The sequence below is a fragment of the Phaenicophaeus curvirostris genome, chromosome 20 (assembly GCF_032191515.1).
Source record: "Phaenicophaeus curvirostris isolate KB17595 chromosome 20, BPBGC_Pcur_1.0, whole genome shotgun sequence".
In the NCBI taxonomy this organism is placed as follows: Eukaryota; Metazoa; Chordata; class Aves; order Cuculiformes; family Cuculidae; genus Phaenicophaeus; species Phaenicophaeus curvirostris.
The window spans coordinates 3599320-3614853 of record NC_091411.1 but is presented as its reverse complement, the minus strand read 5'-3'; the positions used below and the strand labels follow the sequence as shown (position 1 = coordinate 3614853).

Genomic DNA, 15534 nt, shown 5'->3' with positions numbered 1-15534 from the left:
CGTGACGCGCGGCGCGGGGCTCCCCGGGAGCTGTAGTCGCGGCGGGGAGGGCCGGGCTCCCCCCGCATCCTCCTCCCGCACCGCCTCCCCGGCTCCGCATCCCCGGGGAAAGAGGGACACCGACCTTTCCCGGGACGTGGTGGAGCTCCCCGGGGAAAGAAAGGGGTCCAACACGCCCCCCGAGATGTGCAGGAGCTCAGCATCCCTGAGGAAAGAGGGTGCCCCACCCCCTCGGGATGTGGAAGGGCTCAGCATCCCGGGGAAAGAGGGAGCCTGAGCCTTCTCCAGGATGCAGAAGAGCTCAGCATCCCTGGGGAAAGAGGGCTCTTGACCCCCTCGGGATGTGGTGGAGCTCCCCCGGGGAAAGAAGGGGTCCAACACACCCTCCGGGGTGCGGAGGAGCTCAGCATCCTGGGGAAAGTGGGAGCCCGACCCACCCCGGGATGCAGAGGAGCTCAGCATCCTGCAGAAAGAGGGAGCCTGAGCCCCCAGGGATGTTGAGGGGCTCAGCATCCTTAGAGAAATAGGGTCTTGACCCCCTCGGGACGTAGTGGAGGTCCCTGGGGAAAGAAGGGGTCCAACACGCTCTCCAGGGTGCGGAGGAGCTCAGCAGCCCTGAGGAAAGAGGGAGCCTGAGCCCCCAGGGATGTTGAGGGGCTCAGCATCCTTGGAGAACGCGGGACCTGACCCTTAAGGATGCGGTGGAGCTCCCCGGGGAAAGAAGGGGTCCAACACACCCTCCTGGGTGCAGAGGAGTTCAGCATCCCTGGGGAGAGAGGAAGCCTGACCCATCGGGACATGGAGGAGCTCATCATCCCTGAGGAAAAAGGGGGCCTGACCACCCCCACTCCTTACCCCCTCACTCCCCAGGGCACAGAGGGGCTCAGCATCCCTGAGGAAAAGAGGGGGCCTGAATACTCGCAGTGTTTCACTTTCACTTCTCTCCACACTTCAACCCTCCCCTCCAGCTCCTGCTCCCATCATTACAGCCGTGTTCATGGGGCTTCCTGCTGCTGTTCCCCACAGAGCAGGGACATGGGGTACCACCCTGTGTTTGCCACCCCGGCTGCAACATAGAGTCACGGAATAGTTTGGGTTGGAAGGGACCTCAAAGTCCACCCAGTCCCACCCCTGCCCTGGGCAGGGACACCTCCCACTGGATCAGGGACTTCCAGCCCCATCCAGCCTGGCCTTGAACCCCTCCAGGGATGGGGCAGCCACCCCTGCTCTGGGCAGCCTGGGCCAGGGCCTCCCCACCCTCATTGTGAAGAATTTCTTCCTAAGATCTCATCTCAATCTTTTCTCTTTCAGCTTAAAACCATTCCCTCTTGTCCTATCCCTGCACTCCCTGATCAAGAGCCCCTCCCCAGCTTTCCTGGAATCCCTTTCAGTACTGGAAGTTGCTCTAAGGTGTCCCCAGAGCCTTCTCTTCACCAGGCTGAACAACTCCAACTCTCTCAGCCTGTCCTCATTGCAGCAGAGGTGCTCCAAGCATTTGTGCACTGAGACCAAGCCAAGTCCCTTTCCTCCCCCTTCTCCCAGCTGGCAGTGGTTTTGCTTGTTGTTTTTTCTTTAGCAAAGAGTTCCCAGTGGTTATAATTAGAGAAGCCTCCCCCAGTCAGTCATTAAATTAGCACCTTCTTGTATATATACATATATAATATATATAATTTATAGAGAAATGACTTTTGTAAACAATATTCTTCTACTCCAGAAGGAAGTGTAGTCCGTGGCAGAATGCAGCTACAAACATGGATCTCAAAAAGAGGACTGGCAGCTCCAGGGAGCGAGTGGGAGCCCAGCGCCACCCCCAGCCTTCACACGTCTCCAGTGGGAAAGATCTTGGGTGGGGAGGGAACCAGCCAGCTCTGTTTGGGTGTCACCAGTTTCAGCTGAAGCAAACTGGTCCGACTGTGAAACCAAACTGGTGCGAGGTGTCGCCGTTGTGAAAGACAGCCAGGTCCCGCAGGGGCAGCAGGGAGAGTTCCTCTGTGGTGAACTGGAAGATGGTGTCGGTGATGGAGGACTCATTGTCCAGCTGAAATGAGCACCAGGGGCAGCTGAGCAGCACCAAAACCTTCAGCTGGTGGGCCTGAAGGACCCTCTCAGAGCTCCTGCTGTCCCTGTTGCTGCTCTGGTTGCTCCTTGATCCAATACTCCTGTGGTCATGACTAGGTCTCCATCCCCAACCCTTCATGGCTTCTCCAGGGATGTGGCCTCCCTTCTGTCCCACCCCATCCCACCCCCCACCCCAGCCCACTCCCCAAGACAGAGGCAGTTCCTGGGGCCCAGGGAGAGGATGCTCTTCATCCCCATCCCCATCCTGCCATGGGGAGCCACATTACCAGGTCTATCCCAAACCCCCAGGGAGCAAAGATGTGCCGAGAGGCTCTGCATTTCGAGGGCTCTTCCAGGTGGAGAAAAGGGTCTGGTCAGGGCCAGGCTTACCACGCAGCCTTGCAGGCTGGCTGCATAGCTCTGCTCCCGGGAGTCCGCCAGGAAGCGGATTTCCTTCTCTGGCTGGGGCTGGCCCTGCTCAGGGGCCGGTTTGCACGAGTAGGAGACCTTCTGGGTGGCCAAGTGGCTGTGCAAGCGGAGGAAGCGGAGCTGCACTGGGCTGGCCCCCGTGTACTCCAGCTGCAGGGGCAACAAGAGAGAAAACCAGGTACTGGGAGCTGCTCAGAGGGGTCTGTGCTCCCCCTGCCTCAAAACTGGGCAGGATTTAGCCGCCTGCTAAACCACCGGTTTGGATTTTATTGCAGAAGGTGGCATCACATCTCACTTCCCAGTGGGAACCCTGTGCCTGGGCACTGCCACTTCACAGCAGGGGAGGCACTAGGAGACCCCAAACCCCATCAGATAGGCTTTGTGTCCCCTCAGGTGTTCCAGCCACTCACCAGAAAGCCCCCAGGCAGGGTGCTGAACCACTCAAAGGTGTCCTTGGAGGTGTAGGCACTCAGCCAAGCCTTGATGGGGACCTGTGGAAAGTGAGGACCATGCCCTGCTGTCCCTGGTGGCAGCGCCAGGACAAGGACCAGTGAAACCAACCCATGTGTGTGACCTGTTCCTGCAGCCTGGTCACACATCATGACTTGCATCCTCACCCCAAACTGCTCCAACAGCTCCCTGCGATAGAAGCAGTCACCGCTTCAAGGGTCTGGTCACACTGCTCCTTCCCAGCCATACCAACCCACGTCCTCACCCACCCTAACACAGGGCTGAAGCTGCCCCACAAAAGCCCCCCATACCTGATTGTGGACAGGGGCTATGCAGGTCTCACCCCCCGCCGTAAAGTTGCAGAAGGCCAACAGTGCGTCCTGGGAGCTGCCCTGGTTGGGGTCGATGTAGTATTGCCCTAGAGGGACACAGAGGGGAGCTCCTGACACCCAGTTTTGGACAATGCCACGCAGTGCCATGCCAGCTCAGCTCCTGGACATCCCTGGCTGCAACCTCCATCCTCCTGGGATGCAGCCTGGCTGCCATCCCATTGCTCCAGGGATGCCTATGAATCCCAGCTGAGCTCATCCCCCAAATCCTCATCCCCCTCTTAATTCCTGTCCCCCCCGTCATAGTCCTGGAACAAATGTGGGGGGATCCCATGTACTCCCCAGTACCGTCAGGCAGACTGGGATGAGCCAGCATCAGCTCCTTGCAGGTGGCTGCTGGGTTGGTTTTGGTGCCGTTGGGATGCTCGATGAGGGCTTGCAGCTCGTGGCTCAGAGTACCCAGCAGAGCCCAGATCGCGGTGTAATTCAGGTGGTTGGAGGGATAAATTAGGTGCTGAAAGAAAAAGGTGGGGGGACACGACATAACCAAGCTGACATTAGCCTCCCTCTCTTATTTTGGTCAGGAGCATCACCAGGTGCTCAGAGAGCAGATGGAATGTGCAGGGGACAAGGACAAGAAGCATGGGAGGGAGATTAACCATATTTGCTTGCTCTTTGCATGAGGACCTTGTTCCTTGTGCACACAGGACCTCAGCAGCAGTGGGACATGGGACAACATCACTGTGTCTGGGACCCACCTGATGGAAACCCCTCACGCCCCCCCAGCATCGCCTTTCCAATGCACTCACCTGCAGCTCCTTCCCAGACAGCATCAGCACGGGTCCACGGGGTCCAGGTGGGCCGGTGAGACCCTGGGTGACAATGACAATGCTGGTGATGCTGGTTGCTGCCCGTGAGCCCCCCCTGCGGCACTTGCAGCTTCTCCAACAGCACCAGCAGCCAGCATCCCCGTGGCATGGCACAGTGGGACCTTGCTGCTGAATTTGAGGGAGCAAAGGACCCAAATTTCAGCAGGAGGGATGTTTGCAGCTCTGCTTACCGGCAGGCCTGGCGTGCCCCTGGGTCCTGGCAGCCCCGGGAAACCTTTCAGCCCCTGCCAAAGGACGAGACGCAGCAGGGAAGATAAGCAAGGCGGGGAGAGGCTGCTGGGCCAAGCTGCACCCCAGGGTGCCCCACAGGGCCACCCAGCACCCTGGGGAGAGGGTAGGGGCCCCCAGTGCTAAGCCCAGCTCCAGGGACTCCTCTTTACTTACTTTGGGTCCGGACAAGCCCTGGAAGAGAAGGACAAGCCCTAGCTAAGAGGGAGGCAGGCGGGATCAAAGGCCCATGCCAGCATAACCCCCGTGGGGCCAGGAGTGCATCTCAAACCTGCCAGGAGGGTGAGGGACTCACCGGTGTCCCGGGGAAGCCAGGGTGTCCCCGTGGGCCGGGGGGGCCAATGCTACCCTGCCAAGACACCGGAGGAGGTCAGGAGGCTGCAAAAGGCACTCCCCAGCCCTATGCCCTTCTACATCCCAGACCTTTCCCTGGGCGGATTTTACATGGAAATATGAGGAATTCACCCCAAATACTCATCTCAGTTCCTCCCACCTCCCTCCACCCTGCCCTTACCTGTAGTCCCTTGGGTCCTGGCCTCCCAGGGACACCATGGGGTCCTGGCTTGCCCTAGGAGAGATGGGTCAGGGTGTCACCAGGGTGACAAGGGGCCAAGGAGAGGGAAGAAAAGAGCAAACCCCTTCACGCACCTTGAAGCCATCGTCCCCTTGCGGGCCCATGTCGCCCATACTGCCCTTGTCACCCTAGGAGAGTCAGGGAGAGCTTTGGTGACAAAGAGGAGGGTGGAACCCCCACCCCGAGACACCCAGTCGGGCAGGGGCTCTACCTGGAGAACTGGCATCAAGAACCCTGCCCTAGTTCCTCTATTGGTGATATTTCATCGTGTAAGCGAGGGAGGGTTTGCCTGCTGCCTGACCCTGGTGGTTGATGCCTGCTCGGGGCACTTCCCAAAGCCAAACATCTGCTGGGCTCCAGCAAGTGGCTGGAAATGGGAAATTCCTAGTTACAGCTAGGAAAAAAACCCGTCCTTTTGATTTTACTGCACTCACACTGCTGGGGAAGGAGGTGGTGGGATGGAGCATCTGCTTCCCCTCCTCAGCCACAAAAGCACAACTGCAAGTGTTTAATCCCAGACTACAATATCATTCAAGAAAACTTTGTGAGTTCCCAGGAAACACTTTGCATAAATCATTGAATCATAGAATCGTTTCGTTGGAAAAGACCTTTGAGATCATCAAGCCCAACCGTACCTGCCCACTACTAAATCATATCCCTGAGCACTTCATCTGCCCATCTTTTAAACACCTCCAGGGATGGGGACTCCACCACCACCCTGGGCAGCCTCTGCCAGGACCCCGAGAACCCTTTTGGTAAAGGAATGTTTCCTGACATCCAACCTGAACCTGCCCTGGTGCAACTTGAGGCAATTCCCCCTTGTCCTGTCACTTGGGAGAAGAGATAAGAACACACCTTGCTCCTGCCTTTCAGGCAGCTGTAGACAGTGACGAGGTCTCCCCTCAGCCTCCTGTTCTCCAGGTTAAACAACCCTAGGTTCCTCAGCCGCCTCTCATAAGGTTTATTCTCCACCCTCTTCCCTAACTCTGTTCCCTTCCCTGGACACGCTCCAGCCCCTTGATGTAGTGAGGGGCCCAAAACTGAACCCAGGATTCGAGGTGCAGCCTCACCGATGCCAAGGACAGGGGCACAACCACAGACAATTCCTTGTATGTTGAAATCTGGTGCAGTGGGGAAGCAAACCCCAGCAGTGCAGCTGCCTGCGGCCTCCCCCCACATCTGCTCCCCCAGGTTCTGGCCTCGCTGAATGCCCTGGACTTTAGCTTCTGCCATTGCTCATTGAGCTCACAATAAATTTAAAGCTGTATTTATGACTGGGGTTTCATTTTCCTGAAGGCTGTGGGAAACTACCCGCCGCCAGGGACTGCTTGTCGCTCTTATTTACAGCCTCAGAGCTGATGGATGAGACCATGAGGATGTGCTTGGCTTCTCGGGCCAAGGTTGGATCCATCAGCTCATTAGGAACGACACAGAGGAGGTTCGTGCCCATGCTGAGTCAGCAACGATGCTGACAGCAGAGGATTACAAGATTGCATAAACTACTGCTTGCAGCTCCAGGAGGATGGAGAGGCTGGAAAAGGACCTGGTGTTGGGGAAAGTCTAAAGGTCCCATCTCCCGCACCATGGGGCATGGTGGTCAGCCCCTAGAAAAGATGCTGCAGCGAGCAGGGTTCAAGAATAGGCAATAAATGATGCCATCCAGCAAATTAAATGTCTGCTGTGCCTGGTGCCTGTCACTCACCTTGTGTCCTTTTGGTCCAGGGTCTCCTTTTAAGCCCTTCAGCCCAGGGATGCCCTAAGAAAGAAAAGATGTGGCATCACATCACCCTGCGGCTGAGCTGCTCCCATAAGCTCCCTGGCAAGGAGGCACCTCACCACAGCTAAGGTAGCCAAAAGGATACTGGGAATTTCAGGCAGTTTTAGAAACTTTGAAGCACTTCTCATTCAATCTTTGATTTTTGCTTTTGGGAGGATCTAGTTCAGGTCCCTTGGATGCTTACAAAACATCCTGCCTCTGTTTTGTGATGTTTCAACCAGGGATTTTTATTTTCAATAGAGAATAAAAAAACCAATTTCCAGTAATTAAAAGAAAGTATTTGAGCAAGTTTTTTTTGGCTAATGACAACTGCTGCAGTGCAGCCAGTCCCTCCAGCCTTGGCAGTTCTCTGGGGCCCTGGGGATTGTCCCATCAAGACAGCCCCCTGCAAGCCCTCAGCACTGCCAGGCATCAGACACTTCACTGGAAGGGAAGTACTGGGCTTCTGGAACAACATACTGGGAACGATGTGATTCACCTGACTGCACATGCACTGCTGAGATGGTAATTTGGGAGGAGAAGGCAAGGTGAGATGGATGAACAATGGATGGATGAAACACCTAGAAACTTCACTCGTTTCAAATGGGTCTCTGCTCTGGTTGTTCGCAGAGCTGGGTTACACGGTGCTACCCACGGGGGTGAAATGGGGAGCATCAGCACTCCAAAACCTTCCAGGTAATACTCACATAGAGTCCTTGGGGACCCTGGGGTCCTTCCGGTCCCTCGTCGCCTGGGTAGCCCTGAAATGCAAAAGCGAGAGCCCCTGGCAGGTGGGCACAGAAGGACAGAGCGAGAGCAAGGCAGAAGCGATGCCCCAGTGCCTCTTGCAGAGGAAGAAGCCCATGCGGGCTGGGGCGAGTGGGAGACCCTCCTTGGGCTGAAAGGGACCTTGGGGACAGAGCCCTCCAGCTACACGATGCCCTTGTCTTGACCAATCCTTTTCTAAGCCAGGGGCTTGAGCAGGAGGGATCCCCCCCAGGTTTGGAAGCACCCTCAAACTGACAGCACCCAACCTACCTTGGGTCCCTGGGGACCTCTTGGGGGCCGATGGCCTGCCTTGCCTCGCTTACCCTGGGAACAAGATTAAAGACTCACGAGCAATTCAAACCTATTAAAGGCATTGAGCCAGCATCCTTGCAAATCCCTTGCTCCCCTCCCCAGGGATGCTGAGCTCCCAGCAAACCAAGACCCCTCTGTAAGACCTTCCACCACCCTCCATGGCGACAATGGTGCCATTTACCCGTCTCCCAGCTTCTCCAGGGATCCCTTCTTCTCCTTCATGCCCTACATCACCCTGGGGGAAAAAAGAGATGGGAGATGTGGGTTCCAAACCAGGATTGGGGAAAATGAGATGCTGCCTGTGCGGTGACAGGGACAGAGCTCACCAGGTGCTGTGGGACCCCAGGGATGGCCACGGTGCAGAGCTGGCCAGCAAAGGCGAGGTCCCTTGTCTCTGTCCCGTCCCTCCCCACCAAGGGATTTTGAAGCACCTGAGCCAGGATGGAGGCAGCCCTGTGGGGCTGGGAGGGCTGAGCTGGGGAGCTCTGCCAGCCCCTCACCCAAAAACCATCTCAAGGTCACCCAAGGACCCTGTTTGCCAGACACAAATATGTGGTTGCCTTCACAGCAGGGAAACACAGATCCCCCTGGGACAACTCCTCACCCTGGTTTCTCTCCACAGACCACAACAGGGTTGACCAGCCCAGGCTCAGCCACTCCATGCCCAGAAGCTGGTCCCCCTCAAGTGCTACCTACAGAGGAGGATGTCAGAGGTACCTTTTCTCCTTTGCGACCTTTCTGCCCTTTTGGACCAGCCTGTCCGGGAGACCCCTAAAATCCCAAAGCAGAAGGAAATGACTCCATAAGGATGCTGTGCCAGGGATGTCCCCTCCTGGCATTCTCCTCACTCTCGACACAGTGTGCACAGGAGGATGCTCTAAGATGAAGTCTCCATTTGGGTTTTTTCCCCCTCTCTGGAGTTAGCTGTGCAGAGCAGGGCTCTGGGGATGTTTCAGCAGGAGCGGGAGATGATGCCCACATGGGATCTCAGCACCCCATTGCCTGCACCAGGAGCACCAGGATGGCCCCATCCCACTTCTCACCATTTGCCCCAGTTTTCCTGGCTTGCCTGGCTGCCCTTTTGGACCCACTAGACCCTAGGAAAGAAAACAGAAGTCAAACCAAGTCTGAAAAATAAACACTAGGGTTATTCCCCCAAATCTTGGTGGGATGTTAGAACTGTGCAGATGGGCACAGCAGAGGAGCCCACTCACCTCGGTACCGCTCAGCCCCATGGCTCCAACTTCACCTGGTGGCCCAAGAGGACCCTGAGGTCATTTGGGGACAAAACAGGAGGTTGCCACCAGCTCTAAGTTACTCAAAGGAAAGCAGGAGGGCAAGGACAGAGCTGGTTGCCCTGTCCTAAGGTCTGAACTGGAATGTTCCCCCCAGGGATCTCCACGGTTGAGACCGTGACAAGGAAGGCAACCCTGCAGGGATGTCCCCCCGTCTGGACAGAGGAGTTACCTGCTGGCCTGGCTCTCCCTGGGCGCCAACCACTCCTCTGGCTCCTTCGTGTCCAGTGTATCCCCGGAGCCCAGGGCTGCCCGCTGGTCCCCGGGCACCCGCTGCGCCCTGCGTGCACACAGATGGGGCGGCTGCTCACAGTTCATCCAAGGCTACAACTACACTGAGTGGTGGCTCTCACTGTCTGCTTTGCAAATTTCCCCACCCCCAAGTTTATTCTGGATCCCAACCTCTCCCAGCAAAAGCAGTCGCCGGAGCTCAGGACACGTCCTGCTTGGGCAGAGCAGCACCTCAACATGAGAAAACTGAGATGCAAATTAGATTTATCATGCAAGCTGAGTACAGAGCATCATCAAAACACCTGCTGCTTTGCCCAGATAAGGACCACAACCACAAAAAGCATCTTGGGGCAGCACAGATGCTCCTTAGCACAGCGGGGCTCCTGGGAGCCCTCTGACAGACATCCATGGATTCACTCTGTGAAAGCAGAAGAAGGCAAAAGCCTTGGACCTGCATCAGGCAGATTCTGACAGGCAAGCGTGCACTGCACAACAGCCGAGGCAGCCGAGGCACCTTGGCATGGTTTTTAACAGCTCTATTAAAATGCCTTTAAGGAGCTTTGGCTCCAGGGAAACCAAAGAAACGATGACTCAGTTACAAAGCCGTTGCAGGGCAGGAGCCGGGAGACACAGCCTGGCACTCGGGCCAGCAGAGCTCGCTTGGTGGCCATCCCAGGGTAAGACACAGCCCCAGCCCCGGGCTCTGCTGCTCCATCACAAGATACCACCAAACCTTTTTCCCAGGGAAGTTTTGCAGGGGCAGGACCAGCACTCACCGCCGGACCAGGCGTGCCACTGTCTCCCTTGACTCCATCGTCTCCAGCGCGTCCCTGTGGTGATGTTGGGGATTTAGAAGAAGCCCACTGCCACCATTCGCTTTGTGCTCAAGTCCTTTTTCTGGGTATGTTAAGTATCTCCTCCCTCAGCATGTCCAGCTGGCCATGGCACACACGCAGGCAGCACCCGGGCACCGTGTTGGAGTGGACACAATGAGATAACAGGGAGATCTTCCCCAAGGCATCCCAGACTGGAATGGCCTGATTTTTGGGGTGGGTGCAAGTACTTGCTGGGAGTCCTTGCCAAGGTACAAGGCGTTAAAACCCCCTCCCCACTCCTGAGCCCCCTGGCCTGGGCTGTTTAAGGGGCAACAAATCCTTTGGACTTTGGTTTGTATTGGAAATTGTGAAGCACTCTGAAAGTGTTTGAGAGCTCCTTGCTCTACAAGGCCCCAGGCATCAGTACCTCTAATCCTGTAGCACCAGTGGGTCCCTCCATGCCTCGTGGCCCTGGATCCCCCTGGGGAAGAAGGAGAAACAGCTCTGTCCCTGGCAAACCACTTCCTTGCCTCATTGACTCTGGATCTTGGGCAAGAAGACAGGGAGTGGCACATAGCAGGTCCACCAGCCTGCCCATGTCTGACCCAGCTCCTCTATCACAACCAGCCCCACCAGGTCCCCCTTCAGCCAGGGCAGAAAGCAGAGCTTGGAAAAGACTAGAAAAGGTGTTTCACCCAGAGATGAAGAGTTGGAGCCATCATCCTGCCATACCTTGACTCCCTCAGGACCGTCAAGCCCAGGAGGACCTCGGAGACCCGTCCCACCCTGCACAAGCAAAGATCTCCATTGATTTAACCCTGCCCAGTGCTCTCAGTCACAAACATGTCCCTCTTTCCACAACACCAGGTCCATGATCAGCTGAAATGGGAGGAGGGACATGAGTTGACTTACAAACCATCCTCTGGCTCCAGCAGGTCCTGCAGCTCCGGTGACACCAACCTGGCCCTGGGACAGAGTGAAAGAGGAGCTCAGCAGGTTCCCAGCCTGGCCAGGGGTGCAGGAAGCTGGAGTTCGGCTGGAGGAAGCGTTAACCTAGGCTTGTAGGAAACCAAGAGCCGGGAGTTGGCTGGAGGCAGCATTAACCATGCTTCTAGGAGATCAGGACAGAGCAGAGACCCTGGTGGCCCTATCAACCTTTAATCCCCCAAGACAAAGGATTGATTAAAGCAAGAGGATACTCCAGGAAGGACAATTTAGTAGCCAAAGATAAGGATAAAGGGCAAGACTTTCTTGATCTTATCTGTCTTAAAAACTCTAGGGCCTTAAAGAGCCACTCAATGACATCTTTGAGCTGGGGAAGTCTTGCAGCTAGAAAAGCAGAAGGATAGAGACCAGCAATGGGGAAACTTGAGGTGGAGCCTCCTACAGACTGAGTCCCCTGAGCTGGATCAACTTTGGAAGCAGGACTGGTGATCTCCTTTCTTTTATCCTCCCTTTTTCTCTTTTAGATTAATGCACAGCTTATTGGAATATCATGTTTGGGGCTGCATATTTTACACTCATATCACAGTATAGTGTTTGGAGCCACACATTTTCAGTATTGTGTTTGTGTTTGAGGCCACATATTGTGTCTATGTGATGAAGCAATGTGGGCACATATTAGCAATAAACTGTTTTGTGTTTACAGATCTTCAGTGTTTCCCCCCACTTCTAACCAAAGGGAATTAATGAACTTCAGCCTCCTCCCCTGCCTTATGGCATGAGACAGGGCTGCCCAGCAAGTCCAAACCGTCCCTTTGTATCAACAAAACCTAATTCTGGTGTCCTGCTCATGAGCCATCAAACTCCTGAATTTAGATTTGCCAATTCTTGGTGTTTTCTTCAGGTCCTGGAGCCTAAGGTTTCCTGCCAAGGGTGAGCTCCCCTCCACAGCACCTGCCAGCTTGCAGGGATGCTGGGAGCCCATGGGCTGAGGCAGCCCCTCTCTATACTTGCCAGCAAACCTTCTTGGCCCTTCTCTCCTTTATGGCCTTTTCCTCCAATCTTCCCTGTCGCAGCTCCCAGACCAGGTGCTCCAGGAGGGCCCGGGGGCCCAGCATCACCCTGCTCAGGGATCAAAACACAAGTGTCACCACAGAGAGGAGAAAGGAACAGCAATTAAATGGGCTTGTGCATGGATATGATGGGTTTCACCCTCTCAGTGGGTGCTGCGGACAGAAGCTCATCCTAGGGTACACAGGAGAGGTGCTGATGCTGGGTCTGAGCCCTGCATCTCCAGTGGTCCTCAGCCATGGGGACACCCCTGTCCTGCTTCTGCTCCCACCGCAGCAAACAGAGCAGTGGAGGCTGAGTAGGTTATGGGTATCCCCAAGGTGCTGTAAGGAGGGACAGGGCCAGAAGCACTCCTCACCTTCTGTCCCCGTGGTCCTGGCTCGCCTGGGTCTCCAGCATCACCAGCATCACCCTGCCCAGAGTGGAAATACCTGCATCAGATGCAGGCGTGTCACCCCATCCCAGGGGGGGTTAAACGCTGAGCTCTGGCTTCCATGAGTTGCTTTGCCTGCACCAGGAGGTCACCCCCAGCCATGACCCATAAAGACAAAATGCTGAGCACAGCCAAGCAGCACCTTGCCCAGCAAGGGGCCCCCAAAGCATCCGCCCCCTTCTTTCACAGGAGCATCTCAGCCTGTTTGTGGCAAACCCATAGCACAGGCACTTGTCCAGGGCCAGGGTGGCAAACCTTTCCCATCCCCATCCCCCGGCAAAGGGTGCCGAGGTGTCAGCCAGCACACCTACCTCCTTCCCTTGCTCTCCAGGCCTCCCTGGCAGCCCCTCTGGTCCATCATCCCCTGGCTCCCCGGGGCCCCCTCTGACTCCTGGAGCTCCACAGGTTCCTGCCTCTCCCTGCACAGGTTGGAGATGACCAGGATTATTCTTGGCTGTCTTTTCCAGCTGACCCTGGCTCAGCCCTCCATCATTTCCCACCATATAGTTTCCCTTGTACCAGGTACACAGACCCTGAGGGGACCTGGAGCCCCCTAATAATCCCCAACATAAGAAGGATATGGAACTGTTGGAATGAGTCCAGGTGAGACTACAAAGATGATCTGAGGGTTGGAGCATCTCTGTTATGAGGACAGGCTGAGAGAGATGGGGTCGCTCAGCCTGGAGAGGAGAAGACTCCAGGGAAACCTTAGAGCAGCTTCCAGTACTGAAAGGGGCTCCAGGAAAGCTGAAGAGGAACTTTTTTACAAGGAGTGATGGGACGAGAGGGAATGGCTTTAAACTGGAAGGGGGAAGACTTAGATCAGACATCAGGAAGAAATTCGTCATGATGAGGGTGGGGAGGCCCTGGCCCAGGTTGCCCAGAGCAGGGGTGGCTGCCCCATCCCTGGAGGGGTTCAAGGCCAGGTTGGATGGGGCTGGGAGCCCCTGATCCAGTGGGAGGTGTCCCAGCCCATGGAGGGGGTGGAACTGGATGGGCTTTGAGGTCCTTTCCAATGCAAACCACTCTTTGATTCTATGATTCTACAATGCCCAGTGACATAAATCCTCAGGCACAAGCATGTTTCAAACAGCCCTACATGGATTTAGGTGCACCCACCCCTACAGCAGCAGGGTCAGGCAACCCCAGTGCTACCAGATGTACCAGTACTCATTGGGAACCAACCTGCTCGCCTTTCGGTCCCAGCTGACCCTCTGCTCCTGGTGGTCCTGGTGATCCCTAGGGAGAAAACACACAGCCTGGCCCTAGCACAGCTCATTTGCCCGGCACTGTGCAAAGACTTTGGCTCAGCTAATGCAAACCCAGCTTCAACCTTCTGGTTGAGCTGAGGATCAGCAACCTCCTCCCTGCATTTCCCATCCCAGAGAAGACACGCAGCGAGAGGCAGGCTGGAACGACCCTAGAGAGGGAGGAGAGGGTACCTGCTCGCCGTCCAACCCGCTTATGCCGGCTTCCCCGGGATCTCCTGTGTCACCCTGGCAGAGGACAGACAGACATTAGGACAGGCAGCTATGATGGTCCTCCACACACCCTGCTGCCCCGGACCCCACAGCAGGGCTTCCAAAGCTCTTCTCCCACTTTGCTCCAAACTTGTATTTGCCCATCCCACTGGGCAAAGCCTGTGGCAAAACTGGGAGGTGCGCTTGCTCAGGGGACGAAACCCCTGCTTTGGGCAAGCAGAGTGACCCTGAGGCTCTGCCTGCCTGGGCAGCTCAAGCCTTACCTTCTCTGTCCTTACCTTCTCTCCTCTAATCCCTGAAGGTCCTTCAGGTCCCTTTGGACCTTCCTGTCCCTGAAAACAAACAGTTCATATCAGCAGGAAGGCACCACACTAACTCAGGTGGTCTCTGCAGCTCCTGAGCGTGGGTGGCAGGGGCTGGGAGGCCCCAGCACACCACCTCTCCACGGGCAGAGAAACGACTTGCAGCTTCTCAAGCCCCTTGCACAACATTCCTCTTTCCTTCTCTCCCTGCAGGTGCTTTTCAGAGGTCCCTGCTGGTGCACCAGCAAAACTGCTGCACTGGGTCCTACCAGTAGAGAGCAAATGGCTGAGGCTTGGGGTTGCGATGTCCATCAACTGAAGGAGCCACCTCTACACTCACCGGGTACCCAGGTGGGCCAGCAGCACCAGCCGCTCCAGGAGCCCCCGTTTCTCCTGCCAAGCCAGGCTTCCCAGGGACACCGTCCAGCCCCCGCATGCCAGGAACACCCTGCAAGGCCAAAAGGTTGTTTAGACACTCCAAAATGCAGCGTGGGGTGCAGCTCCAGGGAAGGCAACACCAGTGGGAGCCCTGTGTCTGAATCATTTGGGCCACCATGGGGTCTGCAAGGTACCACCTGTGCCTGGTTGGTTCCCAGCACCTCATCATTGCAGGTGCAGGAGGACACTGCTGTCCCCATACTTGTCACCATCCAGCTACCCATGCAGAGTTTGGGTCGATCTCTGACCCACGACCAGACCAGGGATGAAGCTGCCTCCAGAGTGGGCACCTATCCACCATCAGAAGGGCAGCAGAGCTGGTCAAGTGTCTGGAGCACAGCTCTTATGAGGAGCGGCTGAGGGACCTGGGGCTGTTTAGTCTGGGGAAGAAGAGGGGGACTGGAGACTTCATGGCTCTCTGCAGCTCCCGGAAAGGAGATTGTGGTGAGGTGGGTGCTGTTCTCTTCTCCCAAGTAACAAATAATAGCGTGAGAGGAAATGGCCTCAAGTTGTGCCATGGGTGGTTTAGACTAGCTGTTAGGAAAAAGTTCTTCATAGAAAGGGTTGTCAAGCACCGGCAGAGGCTGCCAAGGACAGTGATGGAGTCACCATCCCTGGAGTGATTTAAAAGACACATAGAAATGGCTCTTAGGGACATGGTTTAGTGGTGGGCTTGTAGTGCTAGGTTAAGGGTTGGACTTGGTGATCTTAAAGGTCTTTTGCAGTTTAAAC

The 15534-nt window shown here is 56.0% G+C and overlaps 2 protein-coding genes across 2 annotated transcripts in view; one reads left to right on the top strand and one right to left on the bottom strand.

The window, feature by feature from the left end:
* WHRN (whirlin) overlaps positions 1–15534 on the top strand; it is a 231093-nt gene that overhangs the window by 156570 nt on the left and 58989 nt on the right. The window lies entirely within an intron of this gene.
* LOC138729157 (collagen alpha-1(II) chain-like) overlaps positions 1573–15534 on the bottom strand; it is a 94680-nt gene continuing 80718 nt past the window's right edge. Inside the window, exons 40-69 of the mRNA XM_069873154.1 lie at positions 14705–14812; positions 14341–14394; positions 14024–14077; positions 13767–13820; positions 12893–13000; positions 12507–12560; positions 12092–12202; positions 11048–11101; positions 10868–10921; positions 10563–10616; positions 10097–10150; positions 9262–9369; positions 9009–9062; positions 8838–8891; positions 8512–8565; positions 7976–8029; positions 7753–7806; positions 7422–7475; positions 6661–6714; positions 5033–5086; positions 4899–4952; positions 4680–4733; positions 4541–4558; positions 4327–4380; positions 4076–4138; positions 3615–3780; positions 3249–3355; positions 2898–2978; positions 2449–2637; positions 1573–2038 (exon numbers count right to left, since the gene is read on the bottom strand). Coding sequence (XP_069729255.1) covers positions 1889–2038; positions 2449–2637; positions 2898–2978; positions 3249–3355; positions 3615–3780; positions 4076–4138; positions 4327–4380; positions 4541–4558; positions 4680–4733; positions 4899–4952; positions 5033–5086; positions 6661–6714; positions 7422–7475; positions 7753–7806; positions 7976–8029; positions 8512–8565; positions 8838–8891; positions 9009–9062; positions 9262–9369; positions 10097–10150; positions 10563–10616; positions 10868–10921; positions 11048–11101; positions 12092–12202; positions 12507–12560; positions 12893–13000; positions 13767–13820; positions 14024–14077; positions 14341–14394; positions 14705–14812 — 2235 coding nt within the window. The 3' untranslated portion in view covers positions 1573–1888. The remainder of the gene's footprint in view (positions 2039–2448; positions 2638–2897; positions 2979–3248; positions 3356–3614; positions 3781–4075; positions 4139–4326; positions 4381–4540; positions 4559–4679; positions 4734–4898; positions 4953–5032; positions 5087–6660; positions 6715–7421; positions 7476–7752; positions 7807–7975; positions 8030–8511; positions 8566–8837; positions 8892–9008; positions 9063–9261; positions 9370–10096; positions 10151–10562; positions 10617–10867; positions 10922–11047; positions 11102–12091; positions 12203–12506; positions 12561–12892; positions 13001–13766; positions 13821–14023; positions 14078–14340; positions 14395–14704; positions 14813–15534) is intronic.